The 17,146-nt window shown below is 41.5% G+C and overlaps 1 protein-coding gene across 1 annotated transcript in view; it reads right to left on the reverse strand.

The window, feature by feature from the left end:
• Positions 1 to 8,277: 8,277 nt before the first annotated feature.
• Positions 8,278 to 17,146, reverse strand: part of LOC133623652 (disheveled-associated activator of morphogenesis 1-like) — an 89,701-nt gene continuing 80,832 nt past the window's right edge. Inside the window, exons 26-27 of the mRNA XM_061986905.2 lie at positions 10,989 to 11,159; positions 8,278 to 9,176 (exon numbers count right to left, since the gene is read on the reverse strand). Of these exons, the coding sequence (XP_061842889.1) occupies positions 9,024 to 9,176; positions 10,989 to 11,159 (324 nt within the window). The 3' untranslated portion in view covers positions 8,278 to 9,023. The remainder of the gene's footprint in view (positions 9,177 to 10,988; positions 11,160 to 17,146) is intronic.

Below are 17,146 nucleotides of genomic sequence, written 5' to 3' on the forward strand. Positions count from 1 at the left end.
TCTCCGGCCCCAACGGACTTTGGGCTTTCAAGCTGACTCCCTTGATTGTAGTGAGTCACAATGCTCATGCATGCTGGGGGTCATATGGCCTCAGACGGGTCGTGACATCACAATTGGAAAGTGAAGATGGATGCATGGGGAGGAAACAAGTCAGTGAGCTTTGCCATCCTGCCAACTGTCTAAAACTTCAAAAAGTTTTACTATTGTTTTTGTGTTTTTATTATCTATACCTCTCCATGTTAGAACATCCATAGACCGATATCTGTCTTATATACAAAACCCAAAAGCAGTGAAGTTGTCACGTTGTGTAAATGGTAAATAAAAAGAGAATACAACAAATCCTTTTCAACTTATATTCAATTGAATAGACTGCAAAGACAAGACATTTAATAATAATCATGAACTTAGATGACAGACAGAGTTTCTAGGCGCAGTCAAGGCGTTGAGGGTATCTGGTTTGGTGGCTGCAGGATTAGGTCTCTGCTATTTGCAGATGATGTGGTCCTGATGGCTTCCTCCGGCCAAGATCTTCAGCTCTCACTGGATCGGTTCGCAGCCGAGTGTGAAGCGACTGGGATGGGAATCAGCACCTCCAAGTCCGAGTCCATGGTTCTCTCCCGGAAAAGGGTGGAGTTCCATCTCCGGGTTGGGGAGGAGATCTTGCCCCAAGTGGAGGAGTTCAAGTACCTCGGAGTCTTGTTCACGAGTGAGGGAAGAGTGGATCGTGAGATCGACAGGCGGATCGGTGCGGCGTCTTCAGTAATGCGGACGCTCTATCGATCCGTTGTGGTGAAGAAGGAGCTGAGCCGGACGGCAAAGCTCTCGATTTACTGGTCGATCTACGTTCCCATCCTCACCTATGGTCATGAGGTTTGGGTCATGACCGAAAGGACAAGATCACGGGTACAAGCGGCCGAAATGAGTTTCCTCCGCCGAGTGGCGGGGCTCTCCCTTAGAGATAGGGTGAGAAGCTCTGTCATCCGGGGGGAGCTCAAAGTAAAGCTGCTGCTCCTCCACATGGAGAGGAGCCAGATGAGGTGGTTCGGGCATCTGGTCAGGATGCCACCCGAACGCCTTCCTAGGAAGGTGTTTCGGGCACGTCCGACCGGTAGGAGGCCACGGGGAAGACCCAGGACACGTTGGGAAGACTATGTCTCCCGGCTGGCCTGGAAACGCCTCGGGATCCCCCGGGAGGAGCTGGACGAAGTGGCTGGGGAGAGGGAAGCCCAGACTTCCCTGCTTAAGCTGCTGCCCCCGCGACCCGACCTCGGATAAGCGGAAGAAGATGGATGGATGGATGGATGAACTTAGAATGTAATGGCAGCAACTCATTGCAAAATAGTTGTCACAGGAGCATTTTTACAACTGTGTTTCATGGCCTTTCCTTTTACCAACACTCAGTAAAGGTTTGGGAACTGAGGAGACACATTTTTGAAGTGGAATTCTTTCCCATTCTTGCTTGATGTACAGCTTAAGTTGTTCAACAGTCTCCCTTCTCATATTTTAGCCTTCACACATTTTCAATGTTTGGACTACAGGCAGGCCAGTCTAGTACCCCCACTCTTTTACTATGAAGCCACACTGTTGTAACACGTGGCTTGGCATTGTCTTGCTGAAATAAGCAGGGGCGTCCATGATAACGTTGCTTGGATGTTGCTCCAAAACCTGTATGTACCTTTCAGCATAAATGGTGCCTTCACAGATGTGTAAGTTACCCATGTCTTGGGCACTAATACACCCCCATTCCATCACACATGCTGCCTTTTACACTTTGACCCTAGAACGGTCCGGATGGTTCTTTTCCTCTTTGGTCCGGAGGACACAACGTCTACAGTTTTCAGAAACAATTTGAAATGTGGACTCGTCAGACCACAGAACACTTTTCCACTTTGCATCAGTCCATCTTAGATGAGCTCAGGCCCAGCGAAGCCGACGGCGTTTCTGGGTGTTGTTGATAAACGTTTTCCGCCTTGCATAGGAGAGTTTTAACTTGCACTTACAGATGTAGCGACCGACTGTAGTTACTGACAGTGGGTTTCTGAAGTGTTCCTAAGCCTATGTGGTGATATCCTTTACACACTGATGTCGCTTGTTGGTGCAGTACGGCCTGAGGGATGGAAGGTCACGGGCTTAGCTGCTTACGTGCAGTGATTTCTCCAGATTCTCTGAACCCTTTGATGATATTACGGAGCGTAGATGGTGAAATCCCTAAATTCCTTGCAATAGCTGGTTGAGAAAGGTTTTTCTTAAACTGTTCAACAATTTGCTCAGGCATTTGTTGACAAAGCGGTGACCCTCACCCCATCCTTTCTTGTGAAAGACTGAGCATTTTTTGGGAAGCTGTTTTTATACCCAATGATGGCACCCACCTGTTCCCAATTAGCCTGCACACCTGTGGGATGTTCCAAATTAGTGTTTGATGAGCATTCCTCAACTTTATCAGTATTTATTGCCACCTTTCCCAACTTCTTTGTCACGTGTTGCTGGCATCAAATTCTAAAGTTAATGATTATTTGCAAAAAAAAATAAATAAAGTTTATGAGTTTGAACATCAAATATGTTGTCTTTGTAGCATATTCAACTGAATATGGGTTGAAAATGATTTGCAAATCATTGTATTCCGTTTATATTTACATTTAACACAAATTCCCAACTCATATGGAAATGGGGTTTGTAAAATAAAGAATGCTCATACAATACATATAATGTTTACATATTTGGAACAAACATTTTTTTTATTAACACATTGGTTACACAACTTCATGTATGTGGAAATAGCTTAGTGTGAAGCACCATTTTTTATTTGTTGTATTTAGCTTGTTATAAGCACATCAATCTACACTAACAATCGGGGTGAGTTCACAATAACATAATAACATTTCAAATCACATTACAATTCTTTAAACACTGCATTTTTTTTACTGTTAAAGGGGAACATTATCACAATTTCAGAAGGGTTAAAACCATTAAAAATCAGTTCCCAGTGGCTTATTTTATTTTTCGAAGTTTTTTTTCAAAATTTTACCCATCACGCAATACCCCTAAAAAAAGCTTCAAAGTGCCTGATTTTAACCATCGTTATATACACCCGTCCATTTTCCTGTGACGTCACATAGTGATGCCAACACAAACAAACATGGCGCATAGAACAGCAAGCTATAGCGACATTAGCTCGGATTCAGACTCGGATTTCAGCGGCTTAAGCGATTCAACAGATTACGCATGTATTGAAACGGATGGTTGTAGTGTGGAGGCAGGTAGCGAAAACCAAATTGAAGAAGAAACTGAAGCTATTGAGCCATATCGGTTTGAACCGTATGCAAGCGAAACCCACGAAAACGACACGACAGCCAGCGACACGGGAGAAAGCGAGGACGAATTGGGCGATCGCCTTCTAACCAACGATTGGTATGTGTTTGTTTGGCATTAAAGGAAACTAACAACTATGAACTAGGTTTACAGCATATGAAATACATTTGGCAACAACATGCACTTTGAGAGTGCAGACAGCCCAATTTTCATCAATTAATATATTCTGTAGACATACCCTCATCCGCGCTCTTTTCCTGAAACTAACAACTATGAACTAGGTTTACAGCATATGAAATACATTTGGCAACAACATGCACTTTGAGAGTGCAGACAGCCCAATTTTCATCAATTAATATATTCTGTAGACATACCCTCATCCGCGCTCTTTTCCTGAAACTAACAACTATGAACTAGGTTTACAGCATATGAAATACATTTGGCAACAACGTGCACTTTGAGAGTGCAGACAGCCCATTTCAGGCGCGCTAAGAACATATATTTTTTCCACGATTTCAGCACTCAGGTTAACCATACCTAAATAGACACAACATACTGCATTACACAAGACTACCCGAATGTACTCGAATGATTGAAAAAAAAAAAAGTTTTTTAAGCTAAATTATTGGTAAACACAGTTTATGTATAATAATTTACGTAAAACCGCGAGTAATGAATAAAGTTTTCATCAATTAATATATTCTGTAGACACACCCTCATCCGTTCTCTTTTCCTGAAAGCTGATTTGTCCAGTTTTGGAGTTGATGTCAGCAGGCCAGGGAAGCTAGGGTCGATATTCTTCTCTTGATCATCTTCGGTGGCATAAGGGACGGTTGCCATCTCTGTCGTAGCATAGCTTTCGTCGGTAAAGTGTGCGGAACAAACGACTGACCATTTCGTCGGCTTTCCCCACACCCTCGTATTTTGAACACATTTCGTCCAATTTCTTGCCACTTTCGCATCTTTGGGCCACTGGTGCAACTTGAATCCGTCCCTGTTCACGTTGTGACGTCATCACTCCGAGAGCGAATATTAAAAAGGCGTTTAATTCGCCAAAATTCACCCATTTAGAGTTCGGAAATCGGTTAAAAAAATATATGGTCTTTTTTCTGCAACATCAAGGTATTAGAGATGCGCGGTTTGCGGACACAACTGCGGAGTCCGCGGGTCGGGCGGTTGAAATAAAAAAATAAAAAAAGATTTTATCCGCGGGTCGGGTCGGGTCGGGTCGGGTCGGGCGGTTGAAATAAAAAAAAATTAGATTTTAAATAGATTCAGGCGGGTGGCAGTTAAACCAATATATATACATAGTTAAATGTTGTTACCCACATACGAAAAACGAGCAGGCACCTGCAGCATATGCCACAACAGAAGAAGAAGAAAAAAAAAGAGATGGCAACGCCGGCAGCAAACGTGGTACGCGACAAACTAAAAAAGGAATACTAAAGACCAGGGGAAAAAAAGGCCAGAAAAGTTCAGCGTGGACTCGTTTTTATGAGGTTGTAAATCAGGATGATAGTAATGCTGGCTACGTGATTTGCAAGAGCCGCGACGCTGTTTATGTCTACGACAGTCACAAAACCGGGACATCTAACATGGTGCATCACATTTGTGCAAATCCCCGAACCTCCACAAACACCCTGAGCATGAGCAGTTTCGTCCGCCGTGATCCCAGAAGAGTGCCACAGGATGTTAAAACAAGATAGAACGCAGCAGTTTGAGTGGCGCGAGCGCGCTTGGAGGTGCGCTCAGCGCGGCTCCCAGATGATTGCGCACTGGTGTGCGTCTGGGCCGTGACAGCGTGGCACGCATTGAATGTCTCTGCTACATTGGATCAGTCTCCTTTCTTTAACAGGCAAAAGCTTTATAACCTCACTAATGCCTTGCATCGTCTATATTAGATATATAACAACGGGCGGGTGCGGTTTTGATTAAATGTTAGTTCGGGTGGATGCGGATGGTTGACGACTTTTGTGATGCGGTTGCGGATGAAATAATTGCCTATCCGCGCATCTCTACAAGGTATATATTGACGCTTACATAGGTCTGGTGATAATGTTCCCCTTTAAGACATACTGTACGTCCGGCTGGGTGTACTGACAATGCAAAAACTAGATTCCCATTTTCTTATTTAAGTGGAATTTTGAAAACCTGTTTTCCTGCTAAAATCAGAAACATTCGCCACACCCCTAATGTTCTCTAAAAAAATATACAATAGCTTGGGAGGACTTTTTCACAAGCTAATGCCCTTTTGAGCTGAATAGCAAGAGGTAGAATACACCCTGGACACTAGACTTTTTACACACTTCACTTTCACTATTTTCCTAGCAAATTCCCAAAGGTTTCTTCAAAATTTATATTTTTTCATCTCCCTGGCTTTCTATTTAATTATTTTTTTTTACCTAATATCAAGTCTGACCTATTCTTGTCTGTTTACATGGCATTAATCAATGTGCTAGGTTACCACGCCCCAGAAAACATAGGGCTGGGGCCGACTGTTCGGCCGTGAGGGCCGCCGAAAAACATCTGTTTTTCAGCTGTGGTACTCAGTTGTAACACACTTTACCACCACTTGTGGCAGTAATGACCACATCGAACAAGCAGAAGAAGTCTCGAGCTAAAGTCTTAAAAGTTTAAGTGCAAAAAGTAGGACTAAGTATTCTTTAGCGCATACTTGCCAACCCTCCCGGATTTTCCGGGAGACTCCCGAAATTCAGCGCCTCTCCCGAAAACCTCCCGGGACAGATTTTCTGCCGAAATTCAGGCGGACTCCGCTAACCCAGAATATAAACAGAATACCTGCCCAATCACGTTATAACTGTAGAATGATGGAGGGCGAGTTCTTGGTTTCTTATGTGGGTTTATTGTTAGGCAGTTTCATTAACGTCCTCCCAGCGCGGCAACAACACACAACAACAGCAGCAGTCACGTTTTTGTATACCGTAAAGCAGTTCGTCTGCCGTAAACAGCAATGTTGTGATACTCTTAAACAGGACAATACTGCCATCTAGTGCATTTGATGAAAGCACTGTTGTGCGTGCCACACAGCAATGCATCATCAGAGAGGGTGTTCAGCATGGTTCGAAAAATAGTGACAGAGAATAGAACAAGGATGGACAATTCAACCCTTAACTCAACAATGAGTAGATGAGTGTTATGTGTGTGTAGATGTGTAAATAAATGAACACTGAAATTCAAGTATTTATTTTATATATATATATATATATATATATATAGCTAGAATTCACTGAACGTCAAGTATTTCTTATATATATATCTATATATATCTATATCTATATCTATATATATCTATATCTATATATATATATATATATATATATATATATATGAAATACTTGACTTGGTGAATTCTAGCTGTAAATATACTCCTCCCCTTTTAGCCACGCTCCCAACCACGCCCCCGTCCCACTCGACCACGCCCACCCGTTCCCCCCTCCCCCCACCTCCCGAAATCGGAGGTCTCAAGGTTGGCAAGTATGCTTTAGCGGTATATTTGATTAGTATTTATTTGGTAATCAGCCTGACCTAAGCCTTAGTAATAATATTTGATTAACAGTTGTATCATTTGACAAGGTTTATACTGATGAACTGTAAATAGGATAAATATAATTATTGAATGCCGTTAAAATCAAGAGATAAGATGACTAATTCAGTGTTAGTATTTGAGTGGGCCCCAAGGTCAAAAAGGTTCCTGGTTTACAATGTGTGTTTATTGTCTGTATGTAGACCAGTTCCAAAGAACACGATTATAAGCTAAAAACTACACCTGACTTCTTCACAGCTTCTTCAAAGGCTGCATTTGTATTTAGTTTTTATCATTTTAATGTCAATATGTACAGAATGTCTGTACTAATTAAGAACTACATTGTATTTAATCTATTTTACATCATCCATCCATCTTCTTCCGCTTATCCGAGGTCGGGTCGCGGGGGCAGCAGCCTAAGCAGGGAAGCCCAGACTTCCCTCTCCCCAGCCACTTCATCCAGCTCCTCCCGGGGGATCCCGAGGTGTTCCCAGGCCAGCCGAGAGACATAGTCTTCCCAACGTGTCCTGGGTCTTCCCCGTGGCTTCCTACCGGTCGGACGTGTCCGAAACACCTCCCGAGGGAGGCGTTCGGGTGGCATCCTGACCAGATGCCCGAACCACCTCATCTGGCTCCTCTCCATGTGGAGGAGCAGCGGCTTTACTTTGAGTTCCTCCCGGATGACAGAGCTTCTCACCCTATCTCTAAGGGAGAGACCCGCCACCCGGCGGAGGAAACTCATTTCGGCCGCTTGTACCCGTGATCTTATCCTTTTGGTCATGACCCAAAGCTCATGACCATAGGTGAGGATGGGAACGTAGATCGACCGGTAAATCGAGAGCTTTGCCTTCTGGCTAAGCTCCTTCTTCACCACAACTGATCGATACAGCGTCCGCATTACTGAAGACGCCGCACCAATCCGCCTGTCGATCTCACCATCCACTCTTCCCTCACTCGTGAACAAGACTCTCAGGTACTTGAACTCCTCCACTTGGGGCAAGATCTCCTCCCCAACCCGGAGATGGCACTCCACCCTTTTCCGGGCGAGAACCATGGACTCGGATTTGGAGGTGCTGATTCCCATCCCAGTCGCTTCACACTCGGCTGCGAACCGATCCAGTGAGAGCTGAAGATCTTGGCCAGATGAAGCCATCAGGACCACATCATCTGCAAAAAGCAGAGACCTAATCCTGCAGCCACCAAACCAGATACCCTCAACGCCCTGACTGCGCCTAGAAATTCTGTCCATAAAGGTTATGAACAGAATGGGTGACAAAGGGCAGCCTTGGCGGAGTCCAACCCTCACTGGAAACGTGTCCGACTTACTGCCGGCAATGCGGACCAAGCTCTGGCACTGATCATACAGGGAGCGAACCGCCACAATAAGACAGTCCGTTACCCCATACTCTCTGAGCACTCCCCACAGGATTTCCCGGGGGACACGGTCGAATGCCTTCTCCAAGTCCACAAAGCACATGTAGACTGGTTGAGCAAACTCCCATGCACCCTCAAGGACCCTGCCCAGAGTATAGTATATTTTACATCATGTTTAACCAAATAAAGTGATACACCTTTCAATATTGGAGTATTTTTTTTACTGTTATTTCTAATTACTAAAGTCAGTTAACAAATATTGAAATTACATTCTCAATTTGTTCTCATATTTCCCAAATTTGAGCTACGAGAGCTTTGGTAAGACATTTAAGAGAAATAATCAAGACATGAGAAAGACATACGATAAATATGTATATTTTAGTGGTGATATTTCTTAAAATTGGTCTCAAACATGTCATTTTCTTTACTTTAATACTCCTTCAAAATAAGTGAGACATAATCGAGATCAGTAGCACACGCATTTGATCGCTCCTCACTTCTCAAATATTGCTCGAATGGTTATCGCAACTCAACTTTGTCTCAATGATCACAGAACGAGACAAATAGGAGAAGCTCAAATTGATCTAGATACATGTTTGCTGTAGGTGCACATTCCCCGGGTTTCAATAAATGACTCGGAATTGTGTGGTCCAGTGAAAACCCAAATGACTACCTAGGTAAACAGATACTGGTGGTAAACGTTTCTGGGATGGTTGGTAGAAAAGGGCTGTTGTGTAGTATTGTACTGTTTACACCAAGTGTCCCATCGAGGTGCTACGGTCAGTCTTGTTGCCGGTCAAAGGTTTCGTACCGCCAAAGTTCTTTTGCGGTCCTTGTCAAACACTTTACCAGAGCGAAGTGCCGACACCAAGTCGTCAAAGTCGCCGTCCTCATCGCCTTCCACGTTTATTTGAGCTTTCCTTGCCTTCTGCTCCCTGTCTTTCTTCATCTGGAGGGTAGAGGGATGACAAAACATCCATGATTTAAGACGTGCGTTTCTCGAAATACAAAATTTGTGGAAAAGGTGAGCAATCGTGTCTAAAAAGTGCAAATTTCTATTGCCCATGATGGTGGATGGTGTGACGTGGAAACCGGTGGAAACCTTGACCGGCTTGTTGTCCACCAGCCAACACCAACAACCAACCAGAAGTTGAGCAACAAATAGTTGTATCTAAAGGGGAACTGCGCTTCATACTGCGATGGACAGGCCAGCCGCCCACGGCGCCTCAAAAACGGGGTCCCCCAAGCATTGCTCTTCAACCTACATATCAGCGATCTACCCTCTACAACATCAAGGCAGTACGGATACTTACATTCAGACAGAAACTGGTCAACAGTAGAGGAGACCCTAACCTCAGACATGTCACAAGTAGCAGGGTACCTGAAAACGTAAATTCTTAAACTGAGTGTTGCGAAAACAACCTCCACAGCAAGGAGGCCCACCGCCAACTCACAGTTAACGTCAACGGGACACCCCTGCCGCACGACCCAACTCCCACATACCTCGGAGTGAAACTGGATAGGCAGCTGACGTACAAACAACACCTTCAATCGTTGCGTGCCGGTCTCCTTCAAGAATAACCTCCTACGCCGACTAGCAGGCTCATCTTGGGGAGAAAGCGCCTCCACCTTAAGAACCGGCGCCCTTGCCCTGTTGTACAGCGTGGCAGAATATGCCTCCGCAGCACACATGCCAAGAAACTCGACATCACCCTCAACGAAACCATGAGGATTGTCACCGGCTGCCTGAAACCCACCCCAACGGAGTTTCTCCCGGTACTATCTGGCATCCACCAGCAGAGAAAACCATACACACAGACTTGTGAGTAAGGCCTCACAGGATCCAACCCATCTCCTGCACAAACTTGTAGCAGACTCCCAAGACCTTGGTCGCCAACGCCTAACCTCCCGCCACCCAGCAACTCTTGGTGGGCCCAAATTCAACACACTTGAAGCACGGAGAACCAGCTGGCAGGAGACCCCCCCGACCTTCCAACTCTTAGTCAACCCAAATACAAGCCTACCACCGGGCGCTGACCTTCCTCGCAAGAACTGGTCAACACTAAACCGGATCCGCATGGCCAATTCAACGCCAACATGCACCGCTGGGGTCTGCGCCCATCAGCAGCCTGCCCATGCGGAGCCGAGGAACAGACCGCCCACCACATCACCCACGAGTGCCCCACCTTTCCCCCACCCAATGACCCGGACCTCGATAATCTGAGCCCTGACACAGTGAACTGGCTACAGCGGCTGAGCGACATGGCCTAGCTGTCTCATACGAATGAAGGAAGTAAGAAGGCAGTTCATTTTAATTTGGAAACCTACTGCGGGCGGGCTGGATTCGTAGTTCCAGGACCCCTGGTTTAAACCATTCCTCAATTAATTCCACATACTGGTGGCGTACTAAATGCTTACGTCTTACTCTGTTTTACCAGTGATGTTTGTCACCTTATGGAGACAAACTGGGGGTAACAGATTAGTATCACTATGGATCTTGAAGGGGACATTTCTTCTGGTACTCAGTACCATTGGCACCCATGGCGTGCGGTCCTTTTCTCGACGTTATTTATGTGGATTCAAGCAATTGAATCTGTGAAAGTATTAGTCATGCTGGGTTTCAAAGGTAAGTACAAAAGCATCCAATTTGTTATGTATGTACTGTGTCAAATAATATACATCAACTAATCATCACCATGATCTGGGTTCATGCACCTTTGGTATTGTTCTGTTCTCAGGTGAAGTGGGAGTGTCCTCTCACCTTCTCTTGCACCAGCGCCCGTTTTTCCTCCTCTTCTTTACGCCTGGCAACGTCTTCATTGGCCCGTTTGGCCTCTGAGAATGCAGAGAGGAACGCGTCGAAGACCCCGAAGAAGTCGTCCGGTTGAAGTGTGGACACGTCTTCACCAAAGTACCGCAATGCTTTGCCAAGCTTGAGAAATGAAATAGGAGAACAAGTGAGACGATGGCAAGGAAAACAGTAGGATTATTTAACATTTCAAAGAATGGACAATTCTGGTTTGGCCGGGACATGTCAGGCTTGTCACTGACAGGTTGGTTATGTTTTAGTTTTTCCTCTATGTTTGTGTTTTATTCCTGTCAGCGCTTTTATTTTGGTTCAGTTTCCTGCTAGTCTCCCTGAGCGCTGTTTCCCCTCACCTGCGGCTGAATGGCAGCCTGGCCACACCTGGTGTCAATCAGCCAGCTACTATTTATACCTGCCTCGCCCTCCAGTCAGGGCTGGAGTATTGTTAGCTGTTTCCTGGTTCCTGTTTGCTGTATGCTGTTAGCTGTTTCCAGTTTGCCTGTTTCCTGGTTCCTGATTCCTGTTTTCCTGCATTTTATTTTTGATAGTAAAAGTCATGTTTTCCTGCATCAAGCCCGCCATCTCTGCATCTTGGGGTTCGTCACCAACAATTCCGGACACTCCAGAAACTTTGAACTTTACTGCTGAACATAAGAAATGTCAAGGCGTTGAGGGGATCCGGTTTGGTGGCTGCAGGATTAGGTCTCTGCTTTTTGCGGATGATGTGGTCCTGATGGCTTCATCGGGCCAGGATCTTCAGCTCTCGCTGGATCGGTTCGCAGCCGAGTGTGAAGCGACTGGGATGAGAATCAGCACCTCCAAGTCCGAGTCCATGGTTCTCGCCCGGAAAAGGGTGGAGTGCCATCTCCGGGTTGGGGAGGAGACCCTGCCCCAAGTGGAGGAGTTCAAGTACCTAGGAGTCTTGTTCACGAGTGGGGGAAGAGTGGATCGTGAGATCGACAGGCGGATCGGTGCGGCATCTTCAGTAATGCGGACGCCTTATCAATCCGTTGTGGTGAAGAAGGAGCTGAGCCGGAAGGCAAAGCTCTCAATTTACCGGTCGATCTACGTTCCCATCCTCACCTATGGTCATGAGCTTTTTACCTTGAAAAAAAAAATTTACCTTGAAAATTTTTTTGGACCTTGAAAATCATTTTTTACCTTGAAAAAAAAATTGTACCTTGAAAATTTTTTTTTACCTTGAAAATTATTTTTTACCTTGAAAATCATGTTTTAACTTAAAACATTTTTTTTTAATTTTTTAATTTTTTTTAATTTTTTTTATTTTTTTTTTAATTTTTGTAAAAATTTTAATTTTTTTTAATTTTTTTTAATTTTTTTTAATTTTTTTTAATTTTTTTTAATTTTTTTTAATTTTTTTTAATTTTTTTTAATTTTTTTTAATTTTTAAATATTTTTAAATATTTTTAATTTTTTTTAATTTTTTTAAGTTTTTTAACATTTTTTTAACTTTTTTTAACTTTTTTAAAAAAATGTTTACCCTAACCCTAACCCTAATCTTAACCCTAACCCTAACCCTAACCCTAACCCTAATCTTTACCCTAACCCTAACCCTAATCTTAACCCTAACCCTAACCCTTACCCTAACCCTAATCTTAACCCTAACCCTAACCCTAACCCTAAAAAAAATGTTAATTGTTAAAATTGTTTAAAAAAATTAAAAACATTTAAAATTGTTTTAAATTGTTTTAAAAAAAATTACAAATTAAAAAAAAGTTGAAAACATTTTACAAATTAAAAAAAATAAAATAAATAAAAAATTTAAATTTTTTTTTTAAAAATTAAAAAAATTTGAAAATCATTTTTTACCTTGAAAAAAAAATTTGACCTTGAAAATTTTTTTGTACCTTGAAAATCATTTTTTACCTTGAAAAATTTTTTCACCTTGAAAAAAAATTTTTACGTTGAAAATTTGTTTGTACCTTGAAAATCATTTTTTACCTTGAAAAAAAAATTTTACCTTGAAAATTTTTTTGTACCTTGAAAATCATTTTTTACCTTGAAAAAAATTTTTTACCTTGAAAAAAAAATTTTACCTTGAAAATTTTTTTGTACCTTGAAAATCATTTTTTACCTTGAAAAATAATTGTACCTTGAAAATTTTTTTTTACCTTGAAAATTATTTTTTTACCTTGAAAATCATGTTTTAACTTAAAACATTTTTTTTTAATTTTTAATTTTTTTTTAAGTTTTTTAAATTTTTTTTTAATTTTTGTAAAAATTTTAACCTTTTTTAAATTTTTTAAATTTTTTAAATTTTTTTAAAATGTAAATTTTTTTTAAATTTTTTAAATTTTTTTAATATTTTTAACTTTTTTTTAACTTTTTTAAAACTTTTTTAAAACTTTTTTAAAACTTTTTTAAAACTTTTTTTTAACTTTTTTAAAAACTTTTTTTAAACTTTTTTAAACTTTTTTTTTTAACTTTTTTTAACTTTTACATTTTTTTTTTACCCTAACCCTAACCCTAATCCTAACCCTAACCCTAACCCTAATCTTAACCCTAACCCAACCCTAACCCTAACCCTAATCTTAACCCTAACCCTAACCCTAACCCTAAAAAAATGTTAATTGTTAAAATTGTTTAAAAAAATTAAAAACATTTAAAATTGTTTTAAAAAATTTTACAAATTAAAAAAAAGTTGAAAACATTTTACAAATTAAAAAAAATAAAAGAAATAAAAAAATTAAAAATTTTTTTTTAAAAATTAAAAAAATTTGAAAATCATTTTTTACCTTGAAAAAAAAATGTTACCTTGAACATTTTTTTGTACCTTGAAAATCATTTTTTACCTTGAAAACATTTTTTTACCTTGAAAAAAAAATTGTACCTTGAAAATTTTTTTGTACCTTGAAAATCATTTTTTACCTTGAAAAAAAAATTGTACCTTGAAAATTTTTTTTTACCTTGAAAATTTTTTTTTACCTTGAAAATCATGTTTTAACTTAAAACATTTTTTTGTTTTAATTTTTTTAATTTTTTTTAATTTTTAAAATTTTTTTAATTTTTTTTAATTTTTTTTAATTTTTTTTAATTTTTTTAAATTTTTTTTTTTTTTTTTTTAAATTTTTTTTTTTTTTATTTATTTTTTATTTATTTCTTTTTTAAATTTTTTTTATTTTTTTTATTTTTTTTAATTTTTTTTAATTTTTTTTAATTTTCTTTAATTTTTTTTAATTTTTTTAATTTTTTTTTAATTTTTGTAAAAATTGTAACTTTTTTTAAATTTAAAAAAAAAAAATTAAATTTTTTTTAAATTTTAAATTTTTTTAAAATTTTTTTAATTTTTTTAAATTTTTTAAATATTTTTGACTTTTTTTTAAAATATTTGTAAGTTTTTTAACTTTTTTAAACTTTAAAAATTTTTTTTTACCCTAACCCTAACCCTAACCCTAACAAGATCACGGGTACAAGCGGCCGAAATGAGTTTCCTCCGCCGGGTGGCGGGGCTCTCCCTTAGAGATAGGGTGAGAAGCTCTGTCATCCGGGGGGAGCTCAAAGTAAAGCCGCTGCTCCTCCACATCGAGAGGAGCCAGATGAGGTGGTTCGGGCATCTGGTCAGGATGCCACCCGAACGCCTCCCTAGGGAGGTGTTTAGGGCACGTCCAACCGGTAGGAGGCCACGGGGAAGACCCAGGACACGTTGGGAAGACTATGTCTCCCGGCTGGCCTGGGAACGCCTCGGGATCCCCCGGGAGGAGCTGGACGAAGTGGCTGGGGAGAGGAAAGTCTGGGCTTCCCTGCTTAGGCTGCTGCCCTCGCGACCCGACCTCGGATAAGCGGAAGAAGATGGATGGATGGATGGATAAGAAATGTGCACGGACATTATCAGTCAATGCAAGTTCATTATCTGCGACAGAGTTAAAAGGGAGAAAGCCGTTGCTCTGGAGCCATTAAAAACCCAACTTGTGTGTCATGGTGAGACGATACTAGTGATAGTGAGCTAACTGATCCCTGTGCTAACGTTATCAAGCTAACTGTAACTGCAGATTGCCTCTTGAAGAAATGTGAGGAACTAAAGAGCTGCTCAAGATGGAACAATATTAGTTTGGTAAGGGTCTTCCAGGGCTTTGAGGGCCCTCGTCCCAATGACTTCATGACCAACTCCTTTTGGACTGCGCCTACCGCCCTTCGCATGCTATGCCTAAAAAATGGCAAACTGCCTTGTCCACTTGTCGTTCGGGTTAATCTATTTCAAATCCTGAACCATTTTCTATGCCGAGCTGGTGAAGCTTGCCGGCTTTCTTACATGGGCAAGAGGATCTCGACATTACCCTGATGGTGGCTCGGAAATAAGCCATCTTTGCTCCAGACGTTTGAAAACTTAGCACAGGCAGCAGATTTTGTGGAGAAGAACATGCAAATGCAGTTGCTCCACCACTGTTATCTTGGGCCTTGAAGACTACAACTCCAAGTAGCGAAATATATCTTCCATGAACGCTATCGTGACACGTTGGGCGGTCAAACCATTAATGTCCTTTGTGTTTCAGTTATGTGGTTTCTTCTCCCCCCAAAAAAGTCTGCGGGCTATAGAGCGTTTTCTATTGGGGCTCCAGTACTATGGAATGCCCTCCCGGTAACAGTTAGAGAGGCTACCTCAGTAGAAGTATTTAAGTCCCATCTTAAAACTCATTTGTATACTCTAGCCTTTAAATACACCCCCTTTTTAGACCAGTTGATCTGCCGTTTCTTTTCTTTTCCGCTCTGCCCCCCTCTCCCTTGTGGAAGGGGGGGCACAGGTCCAGTGGCCATGGATGAAGTGCTGGCTGTCCAGAGTCGGGACTCGGGGTGGACCGCTTGCCTGTGCAAGCGGTCATCTTGCCCAAGGGACATCTCTGCACTGCTGACCCGTCTCCGCTCGGGATGGTCTCCTGCTGGCCCCACTATGGACTGGACTTTCACTAATATGTTAGATCCACTATGGACTGGACTTTCACTAATATGTTAGATCCACTATGGACTGGACTCTCACTATTATGCTAGATCCACTACGGACTGGACTTTCACTATTATGTTAGATCCACTATGGACTGGACTCTCACTATTATGCTAGATCCACTATGGACTGGACTCTCACTATTATGTTAGATCCACTATGGACTGGACTCTCACACTATTATGTTAGATCCACTATGGACTGGACTTTCACTAATATGTTAGATCCACTATGGACTGGACTCTCACTATTATGCTAGATCCACTATGGACTGGACTCTCACTATTATGTTAGATCCACTATGGACTGGACTCTCACACTATTATGTTAGATCCACTATGGACTGGACTTTCACTCATATGTTAGATCCACTATGGACTGGACTCTAACTATTATGCTATATCCACTATGGACTGGACTCTCACTATTATGTTAGATCCACTATGGACTGGACTCTCACTATTATGTTAGATCCACTATGGACTGGACTCTCACACTATTATGTTAGATCCACTATGGACTGGACTCTCACACTATTATGTTAGATCCACTATGGACTGGACTTTCACTAATATGTTAGATCCACTATGGACTGGACTCTCACTATTATGTTAGATCCACTATGGACTGGACTCTCACACTATTATGTTAGATCCACTATGGACTGGACTCTCACTATTATGTTAGATCCACTATGGACTGGACTCTCACTATTATGTTAGATCCACTATGGACTGGACTCTCACACTATTATGTTAGATCCACTATGGACTGGACTCTCACTGTTATGTTAGATCCACTATGGACTGGACTCTCACACTATTATGTTAGATCCACTATGGACTGGACTCTAACTATTATGCTATATCCACTATGGACTACCTAACCGACAGGAGTTTTTGTGTAAAAGTAGACAGTTTTATGTCGTCCACAGCTCCTTTACCACATGGGGTCCCCCAGGGTTCAATCCTTGCCCCAATTTTATTTGCGCTTTACCTTCTCCCCCTTGGTTCTATTTTTAGGAAGTACAGTATTGCATTTCATTTTTATGCCGATGATTGCCAGATTTATTTTCCCATGGCACAAAATAACACGGTTCAAAGTCTTATTGACTGCCTGCACGACATCAAAGTCTGGCTTTCAGCTAACTTCCTGA

Source organism: Nerophis lumbriciformis, linkage group LG26, assembly GCF_033978685.3.
Source record: "Nerophis lumbriciformis linkage group LG26, RoL_Nlum_v2.1, whole genome shotgun sequence".
In the NCBI taxonomy this organism is placed as follows: Eukaryota; Metazoa; Chordata; class Actinopteri; order Syngnathiformes; family Syngnathidae; genus Nerophis; species Nerophis lumbriciformis.